Source organism: Talpa occidentalis, unplaced genomic scaffold, assembly GCF_014898055.3.
Source record: "Talpa occidentalis isolate TD23 unplaced genomic scaffold, MPIMG_talOcc4v2.1 talOcc4.11, whole genome shotgun sequence".
Classification (NCBI taxonomy): domain Eukaryota; kingdom Metazoa; phylum Chordata; class Mammalia; order Eulipotyphla; family Talpidae; genus Talpa; species Talpa occidentalis.
This window is the reverse complement of record NW_023601104.1, coordinates 30,015,409-30,030,583: the sequence shown is the minus strand read 5'-3', so window position 1 is coordinate 30,030,583 and position 15,175 is coordinate 30,015,409. Positions and strand designations below refer to the sequence as shown.

General features: G+C 46.8%; 1 protein-coding gene across 1 annotated transcript in view; it reads left to right on the top strand.

Moving 5' to 3' along the window:
- Positions 1-15,175, top strand: part of LOC119238730 (uncharacterized) — a 62,105-nt gene that overhangs the window by 43,876 nt on the left and 3,054 nt on the right. The window contains 2 exon segments of the mRNA XM_037502704.2: positions 14,313-14,388; positions 14,390-14,470. Of these exon segments, the coding sequence (XP_037358601.1) occupies positions 14,313-14,388; positions 14,390-14,470 (157 nt within the window).

The window sequence follows — 15,175 nt, the reverse complement described above, 5'->3', positions numbered from 1 at the left end:
GACCTAGTTGGTTCCCTTGAAACATATTGATAAAGAGAATCAGATTGAATGCTTTTTTATTATTCTACCAATTTTCAGAATAATCAGTTCATATCAACTATTGTGTTAAGCTGAAGTTCAGTTCATATGGCAGGTTAAACACTCAACCTGATTCTTTCCCTTTACTGGGTAGTTTTCAGAAAAATGAATTTGTTCCTTTGAATTCTCTAAAGGTGGCCAGTGCTGTATGTTTTTTCTTCTCTCTATCTCTCTCATCTTTTTCTCTTTTTTTGAGCACCTGTAAAAACTCATGAATTTTATCATTATAAATTAGCTTTTCCAGATCTTTTCTGAAGAGCAGATTTTTGTACAGAGAAAAGTGGGACTGACTTTACATTTATGGAACATCCTTCAGCCACTGCGCTAGGTTCTTTCACCTACACTAGATTATTTCATCTTCCTGCCAGTCTTGGAAGGTGGATTCTATGACCCCTGTTTTTCACAGAAGAGGAGACAAATAATTAGTCCAAAGTCAAACAGCTTGTCATTGGCCAAATTCAGGTATTTTTGAGCCACAAGGCATCATAGCTTTTCTGATTGAGATCTGAGTCCCTTAACAGGGTCCACTGATTGATGACCTCTCCACCTCCCCCTCACCTCATCCTTCTCCCCACATGCAACTGTTCGTGCTCTCAAGTTCTTCACCCTCATACTTGTATTATAAGCAGTTCTTAGGGACTAGAATACTCATAGCTTTTACAAATTGTTAAATATATGTTTATTATGTTCACATATATGATTTTACCTACATGCAAATGTATCACATTATGCATTACTATTATTATTTTTTTTTAATAGAGGCATGTTTTATTTGTTTGTTTTGTTTATACAAGCACTGGGTACAGTCAGAAGCGCGGGAGGGTGAGAGAATTCACCAGAGCCAGAGCGGGGAGCAGAGCAGGCAGAAGGACCAAAGCACACTGCTGAGGGGAGCAGCGGGCGGCAGGAGAGGTCTGCGCGCCATGTGGGACCCTCCTCCCGTGACCGGGGAGCAGCCGGGGATCGAACCGGGGTCAGAGGCTGCAGGCAGCTTCGCAACCCAGCGCTCAACCGCTGCGCCACCAGGGAGGCCCACATTATGCCTTATTATTAATTGAGATTTTTATTGAGATCATTGTAAAGTTACCTGCAATTGTAGACCGAATACACAACGATGCCTTTGCCACTTACCCAATTTCTCTCAATGGTAACATTTTGCAAAAACTTAACAACAGCACATTTACATTTACGTTCCATAAATGTAAAGTCAGTCCCACTTTTCTCTGTACAAAAATCTGCTCTTCAGAAAAGATCTGGAAAAGCTAATTTATAATGATAAAATTCATGAGTTTTTACAGGTGCTCGAAAAAAGAGAAAAAGATGAGAGAGATGGAGAGAAGAAAAAACATACAGCACTGGCCACCTTTAGAGAATTCAAAGGAACAAATTCATTTTTCTGAAAACTACCCAGTAAAGGGAAAGAATCAGGTTGAGTGTTTAACCTGCCATATGAACTGAACTTCAGCTTAACACAATAGTTGATATGAACTGATTATTCTGACAATTGATTATTCTCACAACCTGGACATGGACATTGATGTCAGGTGTCATTCTACACAGTTTCATCACACTATGCTTAGTCCACGTTCCTACCACCACTGTCGAGATGCTGATTAATTCCATCACCACCAGGATCCCTCAGTGTTGCTCTTTCATAACCATCTTCTTCCCACCTTCCACCACCCCATCCCAACTTGCTGACAGCCACTCATCTATGCTTGTTTTTAAAATGATGTCATTTCAAAATATTTTATAAATGGAATCATACACTATATAAACTTTTCTTCCCAATCAGCATAAGTCCTAGGAGATTCATCCAAGTTATTGCAAGTATCAATTGGTAGTTCGGTTCTTTTTATTGCTGAGCTGTATTCCAAAGTATGGATCTACCACCGTGTCTTTAGCCATTTGCTTGCTGAAGGACATCTGATTCCAGAAGTTCTGGGCTATTAGTGAAGCTTCTATGAACATACGTGTACAAGTTTGTGTATAAACTTAAGTTTTAAGTTTTCTGGGATAAATGCCCAGCAGTACAATTCCTGGGTCATCTGGAAATCGCCTGTTTGTGTTTATAAGAAACTGCCAAACTGTTTTCCAGAATGATTGTTACTGCTTTTTAAGAAGAGCATGTTTATGTGCTGAAGAGAGAGCTTAGATTGAAGGAACCAGGTCCTTTTCAAGGGGAGAGAGGGTGGCATGACAGCTCCTGTGGAGAGATTAGCTGGTCTTTGGAGGGAAGGTGGCTGAGGGGGAGAGACACAGGCATGTGGGAGGCATATAGATTTGCATGCTGTGGTAGGAATGAGAGGGAGTGCCCCTTTGCTCCTGTATCCTCGGGAACACAAAAGGCTAGGTTATCAGCTCAGATGAGAGTGGTAGAGGTTTTACAGAAAAGGAATAGCTATAAAAATCATCTTAGAGAATGGAAAAGCAAATGTAGTGGAAATTGCCAGGCAGTTCAGAGCCCTTTTGAAGTTAGGATCATGAACATGAAATGAAGGTAATATGCCTGGCGATGTGATTTTCTTCCAGCAAGAGCACTGAGAAGGCAAATGGTGGATTTTTTTCAGAGCAGGGATTTTGCCAGGCAAGTACCAAGGGACGAGAAGGGTAAGAGTGATGGGTGATGGAAATGAAACTAAAAAAGAAGGAACATGAAAACTGGAGCTAATGAATGGGGAGAAATCAGTGAGGTCCAAGGAATGGAGGCTGTGATGAAGGTCACAAAGAATTGTAGGAGCTTAATTAAGGAAACGGTTGTGGTTGGAGAAGTCCCAGACTGGAAGTCATGTGGGTTTTGGTGAAAATCAAGTTGAGGGTATGATCACAGGAGTGGACCACTGCTATGGAGTGAGGGAAATATCGCTGGAGACAAGGAGGTCAAAGACATGAGTGGAGGATGTTCGAGAAGCCCTCATGTGGAGGTTGAGTGCACCATGTATAACACAATTTAGGGTGGAGAGAGGCAGCGAGCCAAGAACTAAATGATGGACATTGTCTAGGAGGTTGATTGATGACATCATCCAAGACGGTATGTCCAGATGGTGAAGCTTCAAAGCGACAGGGCTCCTTCGTAGGAGGAAAGGGAAGCGCTGGTTTAGAAATGCCATTGGAGGGATATATTTACCCACTTCCTGACCCTGAGGTGGATGGGCCCGAGAGAAAAATAGTATTTATGTAAGAGGGCTGCTCAAGACGCCGTGTCCTGAGAAGTCGCCGAGCCTCTCCCCACTTACAGCTTCTAAGACTCACAGCTCTCGGACACAGCAAAAATGTTCAGCCCTACAGAGACTAAGTGCACATCGAATCTCTGGCAATTTTCCAGAGCTTCCTGGAAAGGATGGTAACAACTACAAACTCTCCAATAGCAAGTTCCTAACCTTCATGAATGCAGAACCACTGCCTTCACAAAGAACCAGAGGCCCCTGGTATCCATGACCACATGATAAATAAACTGGACCTTAACTCCGAAGGACAGCTGGGTTTTCAAGAATTTCTTAATGTTATTGGTGGCTTGACCATTGACTCCCTCAATAGGTCTAACTGTTGCCAGAAGAAAATCTGAGGTGCCCTTAGGCCTGGCCTCCACACTCGCCCCTTCCAGCCTTCCAGTCATCATCCTTTCTTCACAGCCCACACATACCCAGAGGCAGCGTGCCCACCACCCTACGCAGGCCACTCCTGCTGGCGGTAATAAAACAATGTGGTTTTTAGACACACACACAGCAGTAGCACTAGGAGATAGCCAGGTTTTGGGAGGTAAAGGCAGCATCTTGAATGAAGGTGGAGAATATGGAAGAATTTGTTGCTCACAGGTTGCAGAGGGCACAGGAAAGGAGTGACTGGGGACAGAGAGCTGGGGCCTTATTGGTTATATTACCAACGTGAGGACAAGGATGAAGATGTACTGGATGAGAGGTAGCTGGAACCTGAGGTGGTGACTAGGGTGATAGAGATGGGGGATGATGGAATACAGTGCTGAACAGAACTTTGTGTGAGAATGGAAAATCTGGACTGTGCAGAGCAGTAGCCACTAACTATATTTGAGTATGAAGCATATGAAATGTGCCAAATTCTAACTCTCCCACTAACCAGCTTTGAATCAGAGCAGATAAATGAAATTTACCTGGCATATATAGGCCCACAATAAATAATAGTTGGCAAAAACCTCCCTGAGGTTATTCTTTTCATCTATAAAATGGAAGTGAGAAGTTGTAAAAATAAGTGCTTTAGCATGATGCTCGATAAATGGTTGCTACCAAGTTCTCAGTATTTGCTGATTGTTTGCTTAAAAACTATCCTTCAGGCTAAAGGGTTCCTGCCCAGATGAGGGAACATCTGGCAGAAATGAACCACCTTGGCTCCCTTTGAGCACCTGAAGGGCTTCCCACGCCTCTGGGACTATGAGATGGGGTCGTTCATGGTTGAGTTTAATTGTTCAAATTCTTCTGTATACTAATGTAAGAACATACCTGGCTTGAACTTGGGAGAGTAGGTAGGAATTGCCAAAGGGACAGGTGGAGTATCTAAAGTAGGCCAGAGTATGGGACCAGCTTTGTTTAAATATCTAATGGTAATTGCGGCAGTTCTAGTATCACTTACCACTTCAATTTTTTGCTTAAAAAAAGCCTTCTTTAGCAACTGCAACCTTTGTTCTATCCCTGTATCCCCATCATTAAAAAAGCATGTTTTTGAAGTAATTATGTCCTGAGATGGCTCTACTGTGGGACATTTGTGATTTGGGGGCATTATGAACTGCAGGGTCATAGTGATCTCTGATGTGGAGTGATTGTGACCACCCTTTCTGCAAAGCCATGCCTAATTCCCTAGTTACTTTCTCTGTGACTTTCCTCAGATTGAACATTTAATTATCTCAGATTATGATGGCCTTTCTGTGTCTCTCACAAGGCAGGAACTTTGTCTAGTTGGTCACTGAGTATTCCTAGATTTTAGCACATGCCTGGAGCACATAGTAAGTAGCTGGTCAGTACTCATTTGTTCACTTAATAAGTGAATGGGATTTGAGGTGACAGTGAACCACTGTGATCAGAGTATCATCTCTCTTTTTTGCAGTCTGTGTTGATTATGAACAGCGTCGGGAGCTTTGCTGATTGTGTTGAAGTGCCTGTTAGAGTGGTCTGCAGTGTGTGCAGCAGTGATTGTAACCTGTTGGCACTGATCTCTGATAAGGACCAGAAGTATCAGTGAATGCAGGTGACTGTGAACTAGTAACCTAGTGTGATTGTGATCTAAAGTGATTGTGAACAAGTTAGTGATGGTGCCTTCCACGATTGCTGTCAGGTTGTTAGGGGAGGTACCATGTTACCTGCCACACTTAACTATGGGCAGAGCTGAGCCACCAGGTGGCTAAAAGGTGACTAAGATCCTGACCTACAGACACTGGGCTTCACATGACACCAGCCATTGGTCTGAGATGAGTCTTCCAGGTACAAGATTGTTGAAATTAGCAGATAGCTGAGGTTACTGACCTGCATTATAAACTGAGTAAATCGGACCCATGGGCACGGCTGAGTCTGGGAAGGGTGCTAATTCGTGTGCAGTACTCTTAGATTTCGATTTTGTTTTGTTTAATAAAGTATCTTCCCAGGGCCTACCCATGACAACCCTGCTTGACTCCACGAGGACGAGGTCGCATCAATGTTCCGCAAACTTTACACAAAATACAATCTATTTCATACCGGTCGCGCAGCCTCCGCCACGGCCAAGGCCTCCGCCACACCCCCCCACGGCCGACAACTCACGCCGAGCTCAGCTCCGCGCGGCACCTCCCCCCACCCAGCCCCCCCAGGCCCTGGTGCGCTTGCGCGGAGGCGGGGCCGTGCTTTGCCCTTTGTTGTGGGCCCCAGTTTCCCAGGACACCGCGCGGCTCTGGGGTGGGGCTATGCAGATGAGGCGCCGGGGGCGGGGCGGTTGCGGCGGCGGCGTCGGCGGCGGCCGGGGAGGGTCAGTTGGAGGCAGGCGCTCGCTGAGGCAGGAGGAGGGCTCTGGGCCCGCGGCCTGACAGGGACTTAGCCCGCAGAGATCGGCCCCGCGCGCGCGACCCCACACCCACCCACTCATCCACCCACCCACTCCCTGCGCCGCCTCCTCCCACCCTGAGCAGAGCCGCCGAGGATGATAAACACCCAGGACAGGTAACGGCCCGGCCCAAGCTCCCCGCCCCCCCCCCTCAGCTGCTCGGGGGCCGCCCCACCCCCCGCCGCCCTCGCCCTGCCCCCCGCCATTGGGTCCCTTCCCCACCTGAGCCTCTGCGCCCCGAGCCCGGCTGGGACTGGGCCTCCTTCCGTCCTTTAGCCCCCTCCCTCCAGCCAGGCCCATCCCCCTCATCCGGGCCTCCTGCTCCGGGGGAGCCCCCCCAAACCCGGATCCAGCCTTCCCCGCAAGTCCTCCCTCCACAGCCCTGCCGAGCGCTGCCCTGGTCCCCAAACTCGGCTTTCTCCTTCATCTGGAGTCTCCAGATTGTATCTCATCTCCCCCAAATCTTTCTTCCTCCACCATAAAGTCTCCTAACCCTTCCCTTTGAGCCCCTTAATTCATACTGCACCCTCGGGTCAGACCCCTCTCATCTCGGTTCCCCCCCTCCGGCCCCCCCCTCCCCACACACACCCCGGTCGGGCTCGCATCTTTCAGTTCTCAACTGAACCCTTTACCCCCTCCCAGCACCCTTCCCCCACTCTCCTCAGGCCTAATAGTCCTTACAGTAATACCCAGCCCCCTCCCCGGGCTCCTTCACTCCAGCTTGATTTTTCCCCCACCCTCCCTTCCCCAGCACCTCTTTTCCAGTTAGGCCTTGTTTTCTGTGTCCCCCAAACTCATTACTTTTATTTCTCATTCTGTGCTTGACACCTATTCTCCATCCTGTTCCCCTAAAGAGGTCTACCCCCAACAGGCTTCTCAACACTTCTGCCCTTTAAACACTTTCTTTGATGAAACTTGTCTTTATTTTTATTCCTCTTCAATGAACCTCATCTTTAGATCACAGAACTTAGCCCACCCCACTTCGAGTGAAGGCCTAGCCTCTTTCCCTGTAATTCCAGTGACTTCAAGTCAGGCTCCATACTTTGGACGTTGGGCCTTTGCAAGTTTCTTCCTTCAAAACCTGACCCTCAAAACCTTCTCCCATTAATTGGAAAGATAACACATTATCCCAAAACTAAGCACCAGAGTTTCCTAAACTTGCATCATATATACTTCCCCCTGCCCAAAAAGGCATAATTCAACATTCAGTTGTCTTTTCTCTACCTCTCTTCTCTTTTTCTCCAAGGATTCCTTGTTATTCGCCTCTCTCTCTCAAACACACCCTGTATTTTCTGTTCCCCAGACTCTTCTTTCGACTGTGTCATAATTTCCTGATTCCTCAATTTTTGACCCCATTTGTTTCTTATACATTAGAATGGCTGCCATTTATAATCTAGGCCTGATTTTCTAACTCATTTTTTCCCCTCGACCTGTTGCTGCCCCTTCCAAACTGAGTCTGAAACTCATTAGTTCCTCACACCAAGCCCTTTGTCCCCTGATTTGGCCTTATGGCCTCTGCCCTTCAGTAGGCCTCATTTTGCAAGCATATCCATTCTCTGCAAAACCTTAAATTGTGCCATAGTCTACTCAAAACTAGATTTTCGTTCCTCTTGTAACAAGGCAGCCTTCCGTAATTGCTTTCTTCACAGTTGGGGGTCTAACTCCCCTCGTGACCCCTCCCAAACTTGGGCTCCCTTCTCTCTAAAGTCTCTAGCTTTTCTGTTTCACATGCCTTTAGCAGCCCCATTCTTAAATATTCAGCTGGGTTTTGAGCTTTTTTCAAATCTCAGTGTTTTCCAACCCTGGCTGCACATTTGAAAAATCAATCACCTGGATCCCCCTGCTTTAAGGATCTGGTGTAATTGGCCTAGGGTAGGGTCTGGTTATTAGTGTATCTTTTGAAATCTCCCCAGGTAATTCTAATGTGCAGCCAGGGTTGAGAAGCACTGCCTGTCCTCTTCCCAGAAGACCCCATCATGTTCCTTTTTATGGGTGGCATCCCTTTCTCCACTCCTCAGGGATTGTTCATTCTTTCTTTCCTAGGTACTATTTAAAATACCCAAGAGATCCACAACAGTTCCCAACCAATAGGTATTTTCTTCCCTTAATTCTCAAAGTCTTTATCTAGTCCCACACCCCCATTTCTTCCCTATATGCAGAAAGAAAATTCACTCATTTCCTGGTTGGTAGGTTCCCATTTGACCCACTGTTCCCACGTCCCAAGCCCTGTTTACCAGCAATCCCACTCTGCTGTTATATTTTCCTTTTCTGAGACTCAATGTCTGTCTCCCTTGGCAATCCCTGCTTTTATTCCATCTTCTCAAACCCAGCCCTTCTGGAGCTGAGGAGGTGAGGGTGGATTTATACTTGGATGGTGCTGGGCTGGTTGCAAAGGTGTTCCTTGTGGTGAAGAAGGCTGTGTCTGCTGAGGCTAGACAGCAGGTATGAGAGAGGCCTGGATGAAGTGAGGGGTGGAGGGCAGTCCAGACCCAGAAAAGGTCAAAAGCTGTATGTGAGATGGCTTTCCCCTTGTTAATGTTTTTGCTGCTACAGTATTGGAGGGCAGTGTGGTCTCAGGCATTCTCTGGAATCCGCCAGACTGAGCTGGTCTGGATGGCAGGTCCTTGTCTGAGCCCTAGAGCTGAGCACTTGTGAACCAACACTGAGCTTGAGAGGCCCGAGTTCTAGTTCTGACTTAGCCGGTGTGCTTACCTGTAAAAAGAGAGGTTTGGGTTCGCTTAACTTGACGGTTCCTTCCAGCGTTGTAAGTGGCAAAACAGGATTGCTTGTCTCTGGGGCCCTTTCTTAGTGTGTTGGTAATTTGAGGGACTTGGCTGTATGAAAGGCAGGTGGAGGGAGGAGCCAGCTGGCCTGCCAGGGCCTGGGCAGGAGCAAGGCCTTGATCAGGCTCCTCCACTTTGGCCTGGGGGTGGGGCGGTGTGTGCAGGGTGTCTGGTTTCCTTGAGTTATGGCAATTCTGTTTCCATAGCATGTTTCCCAGCCTCCTGGCTGCCCTAACTTTCTGAAAGGAATCCTGGTAGAGTCCTAAGTAAGGATTCCGCTAAGAGCCGGATGTTCTTCCCAGTCAGTGTTCTTGGCATTTTGTGTCAGCAGAGGGGGGAGCTGGCTGGGAGTTTAGCTCCTATTGGTTGGGGGATGGGCTTCCCAACTTCCCTGGCTCCAGTGAAATGCTCAAGAGGTGGAGGCTTGGTTTCCTGGAAGAAATGGTTGCAGAGGAGCCGGCAGTATGTTTTGAAAACAAGGCTCTTCCTTTTCAGTTTTGTTCTGATTGGTATTTCCAAAATGTCAAATATCCTGATGGTGGGGAAGGGAAGAAGACACAAATTTAAGTACTTTTATTACGGGTTTTGAACATGAGGTTTAAATTTAAGGAAATCAAACTTTGTGGCCTTTATGTCCTGGATGTGTGGGGGGCCGGAAGACAGTTTCTGTCTCGGGCTTGATTCACGCCATGTGACAGTACAGTATTCAGAGAAGAGCTCACCCTGGCTTGATAGCAATTTTATAATAGTCTGTGAGATGAGCTTTGGTACTACAGGTAGATTTTTGGGGAGAATGGTGGGCAGGGTACAGGATACATCAGAGCATCTACATGGAATGATTGCCTGGGTATGGGAATTTGTGTGTCTTCCCCCAAAGAATTTTGTTTTGATTATTCCTTGTTGACTGGCACTATGGCTAGTTGAGTGTGGGATGGTAAGGGAGAGCAAGTTTTCCTGTGATGTGCCTTTAAAATCATGGGGGAAGGGTGGAGAGAGAAAAGGGAAGAGAGAAACAATCCTAGTATAGTCAGGAATCCCCCCAAATTGGAGGTATGCTTCAGAAAGCAGCGTGGCCTAATAATAGTAATTCTTCACTCTGCCAAAAAATCCAATTTTAGTCTCAGAGTTGCTTAGAAATGTGAAAAAGGGGATTGAAGAGTGGGGTAGAGGGATGTTACATATGTGCATTTCTAGAAAAAAAAAGGTATTTCAACTCTTCTTCAAATATATGCAGTGTTTATTCAAATTGGCGCCATGATTTGGAAGGCTGTGAAGCCTAATTGAAAGCTATAGACTAGGAATGGCTAAGTAGGTGAGCAAGAATTTTGTTGCTTGAACAAAACAGGTAGTTTCCTACCACCAGCAGCAGCAGAAGCAGCAGCAGAATAAAAGCCTTTGTGTAAGATAAGCCTTTGTATAAGATAGGAACATTTCCTAGGCCTTTGATACTATATAAACAATGAAGTAATTCTGTCCTGGGAAGAGAGGCTGGGACTGGATGCGCTTACTAAACAGACTAGATTGAGGTACTTGAAATGTAAAATTAAGGTTTTATTTTAAAGTGTGATTAGCTATCCAGCTACCTCTGATAGCCTTTATCGGAAGGTGCCATTATCAGCTGTATAATAAGCAAACCTCAGAGGCACAGATATTTTAGCTGCCACCTTAAGTGTGTTTCTTGTGAAGAATTAACCAAAACCTAGTTTGGCTTTCAGTCTGTGATTCAGAATGGTGATGTCATTTTCTTTATAATCATGCTTAACAAGTAGACTCCCTTTGGCACACAGGCAACCCTAGAGAAATGACTTATGCCTGGCATCTGACCAGGACCCCTTTCTCATGTGGAAAGGGAGCTTACAGCAGAAAATCAGCCTCTGTGGTCACTCTGGACTGGGGGTGGCCATCACTTCCACCTTTCCTTCTATTTCTTTTTAGCCCTGTGTGATGGCAGCCCTGGATTGGTCCCTCTGGGTGGCAATTAGTCATCATATGTTCCTAGAGTAAAATCTGTCTGCAGTGAGGGAAGTCAGGGCGCCCTAGAGAGTGTTCTGTGAGGCTGCATCTGAGACGGGAATGGGCCAGAAGAGGTTTACAAAGGGGTGAATGAATGGTGACTGCTGGGAATGTGATTTTTGTGTTTTTTCACTTGCTACCACAGGTAGACAGTCCCAAGGCCGTCTCACTCTCCTCTGGCAGGTAATGGAAACCAGAGAGAAAGGGTGCAGACTTGAGCAAGCTCAGGCCATGGAATCAAGTGAAACATGATCAAAAAGTATATGAAAGAGAATATGAATTCAAGTAGTTGTTACATTTAGCCGAATGGAACTCAGCCATAGAATTACTTTTATATCACACTGTCTAGCAGGCTACATCCTGCTTGAGCGAACTAAATATAAAAATCAAAACTGACATAGTTCACTGGAAGTGGTTCTTTAACAGGAGAACTTCTACTTGTATCAAGAGATTGAAGGTTACTTCCTTACAAAATAGTAAATACCCTAGAGATTTAAAAATAGGATTTGAATTCTAAATATTTGATTTGCCAACCACATTCCCTGGGAATACATCTGCTGCATCCATTGCCTGTCTTGAGCCAGTATATGAAATTATAACCTGCTTAAGGACATTTCAGAAAACAGTTTCAGAGAATGCTTCAAATTAGAGGCAGCAGGATGTGATATGTCAGCAGCACTCATGTATCCTGAGGAGTGTTTCCAAGGGCATGTCCAGTAATAAACTGAGACAATAAAAGGCACTAACATCAGTCTGATCTCCCTTCTCTCTTCCCAATTGATTTGAATGCTGGATACCTGACACCCCCTTGTGGTATGTTTTTTTCCTTCTCCAAAAGCAGGACCAGCCCAGCTGGATGTTTGGATTCAATCTGAAATATTTGATTCTCCTTAATCAGCCTGATCTTTTCAACCTCTAGACTGAGCTGCTTAAATCAGCCTCATGGTGGTAGTGATTAAACGATGCCTGTCCCCCAGTGGAGTGAACAGGATGTGAGGAAGAAATGGAAAAAGCTGGGCCCTTGGGTCAGTAGAAACAACTTGAACTAAATATAAAACCCAACCTGGTTTGGATCTTGTCACAGAGAGTTGGGTTTAGAAGCTACTTTTCCTCCAGGAGTCACAGTCCTATTGAGGTTGGTGGCATATCTTGCCATAATATTATTTTGAACACAAAAGCCAACACAAGAAAAGGCGCCATGATCGGGCAGTTTCATCCCCCCTTTTGTTCAACTAATGCCTGTGTACCCATCTCTCTTCTGGCTTTAGAAATGACAGTCAGGTTTTCTGAAAGAGAAACAATTCGCCATTCATTACCTGTAACTAAAAATAGATCCATTCTGATGATGGATGATGAAGAGAATTATTGATTGTGAGATGTTATCCACTGAGTTTATTCCAAACCCCACTGTTTTTCTTAGGAAACTTGAACTGGGGCCCAAGGTGGGAGAAACACACTTACTTGCTCTCCCTCCTCCCCAACACAATTTCTCATGCTGATTTTGTGGGGGAGGAGGCAAGAGCCTTCAGGATCTTGTGTGTGTGTGTAGTGATGTAATGATCTGTTACCATGGAACAGACTTCTTGCATTTATTTAAAGAGCAGTGAAATATCATATGCTCATAGATTGGTGCTGGATGCTGGGCAGGCCCCTGGGATTATTTCTAGGAAGACAAAGGGGATTCTGGACATACAAAAAGAAAGCCACTTTATTTTTATCTTTTAGCAGGTCAGCCTTTTACCGCTGCCATTTGCAAGTAAAAGCAAGCTCAGAGTCAAGATGGGGGCTTGGATGCGGATCAGGAGTTGAGTGTAGCTTTCCCATCTAAAGGCCACTGAGGAATAATTCCTCTGAAAGTAGGAGTCTGAAGTTAAGTGAATTAGCACCAAAATTCTCATACTACAAGTGCTTGTTTTGTGAACCCAAGCAATTCTGGTGAACAAGGCTCTATCTCTGTCTAACCCAGAAGTGCTTTGTCTACTTCTTGAGGTAGTGCCACTACATACCTCAAGCCAGCCACTCTAGTGGCCCAGCCCGCCTGGTGCCCTTCAGGACCCTTCACACAGGCACTAGGGAATGGGGCGTATGTATGCCTTGGCTTGGGGACATCCCCATCCTTGTCTTATTTTTCTCCTGGCTCTGCTGGTCTATTATTCTGTCTCTTAAAACATTGGAGGGGGTGGGGATCATTAATGGCCCACTGTCCCCAGTAGAAGAGAAGTCTTGCCCTTGAAAACAGTACCGTTAGACCTCTTCCGCCTTTTCTGTAGTAGCTGTTGATGAGGCAAGTGTGGAAAATGAGGATACCCGAGGCTTCCCAGAAGAGGCCGCTGGGGCATGGGGTGACCATGCTGCTCTTGGCCCAGTGACACTGCCCTAGGAACTCCACTTCCCCAGTGACATTTCCAAGTGTAGCTTCAGGCCCCTGGTTGAAATCCTTGAGAGAGAAAGAGGAGGAGCCAAGCTCGAGCAGTGATGGTTTGAACTTAGTGGCTCAGCTGGACTGTGCATGCAGGCCCCTTGTCGTGAGGGTCGAAGTGGGTGGACTGGTCCGTTGGTTGCTGTTCCGTTGCCATGCCAGGTGTGCCTTCTGTCACCCTGGCTTGCTGCTGGCTTTACAGCAAAGGGCAGTATGAAGACTAGTGCCTCACATTTTACAACTGGCTTTCAGGGTAAAAGGGCCTTGATTTACAGCATTTGCTGCTTTCTGTAATGTGCATACTCCCCTCCTGACGGATTCAAACTGCTTACGTGACATCATTGAAAACATAGTTGGGAAGAGACAGTCGCGTGAGCTGGCTTCCAGCACGCTATTGCCACATTCTCCATATATGCTACCACTGCCTTCCAGCTGCCCTGGGGCTGGTGTGTTGGGGCCACGGGACAGGCCTGTGGCTGAGTCATGGGGTACATGCACAGACAGTTCCCCTCCTTCCCTGCCTCACCTGTCCTCGGGCTGTGGAGTGAGCTACATTTCGGCCTAAGGAGCCACTACATAGGATTTAAGAAGAGAGAGGAGCAAATTTGGCGCTCCTTTGGGTCCACCTCAAAATCATGGTGTCCAGTAAGGGAGGTGACGGGGGAGGGGAAATGCCTTTCACCCTTCGTAACCCATCTTACTGTTTGTTTCCTTACTCAGGTCCCAGGATGTGTACCTCCTTCCAGGGTCTCCCGGCCCCATTCTGACCACACCCCTAATTCATAGACAGTGTTACCTCACTAAAAGAATTTAAAAAGGAGAACAGTAGTAGTTTTGGAAACTGAAGCCAAAAGGACTGTTGCAGGGGTGCAGGCTTAGAGGAGCTGTTTAGGGAGAGCCAAGGCAGGGGTTGGAGTGGGATGTAGAGTTGAATCTTAAGTCTTGGTGTTTACTGTCTCATCCTGTCTGTTTTTTTACAGTAGTATTTTGCCTTTGAGTAACTGTCCCCAGCTCCAGTGCTGCAGGCACATTGTTCCGGGGCCTCTGTGGTGCTCCTGATGCCCCTCACCCACTGTCGAAGATCCCCGGTGGGCGAGGGGGCGGCAGGGATCCTTCTCTCTCAGCTCTAATATATAAGGTAAGGAGGATTCTGGGGCGAAGGCGTGGAACAGAGCCTTCTCGGCCACCACTGAGCCACAGCTTATGGGCAATAATCACTTTATCTCTGACTCTTAGGCCAGGCCGGAAAGGACCCTTTGGTCCTTTGGGAAGGACCCTTTCAACTGAGGCTCCTATGTATGTGGCTTTGGGGGAAAAGGAGGAGGACGTCAGCATCAAGTAAACGCCTTGCCATCCTCTCAGGTCGATGGCCAGGACTTCAGTGCTGTGTCAGTTGCCGAGTGGGCAGAATAGTGGGTGGGAGGTGCGAGCACTTTCTGGTGCTGCTTTTCACGTTCTCCCAAGAACTACGAAGTGCCAGGAGGAGCATTTTGTCTATTGTCCTCGACCCTTTGCCTTTCTGATGTCTGTCCCTTACCACCCCGATGGGCAGGACAGGGTGGTGTGGAGGTATGCGGTAAGGAGAGGCGCCGTGTGTCACAACTGCCTTCCCCCCGACACCGTGGGCCACAGCCTTAGAGAACCCAGGGAATCTGCCCCAAGAGTGAAATGGGCTGGAGCAGCCGGCTCTTTGCTGCCTTTTAATCTGCTGTGATTGAGGCCCAGACAGTTGGTTTAGCTTCTCCCAAGACTGGGATTGAAGGGTAACAGGGCAGCTGAGTTCTGGTTCCTTGAAATTGTGCCCAGGGGAGCCCACATGGTCCCCAGAGCCCACCTGGAAGGT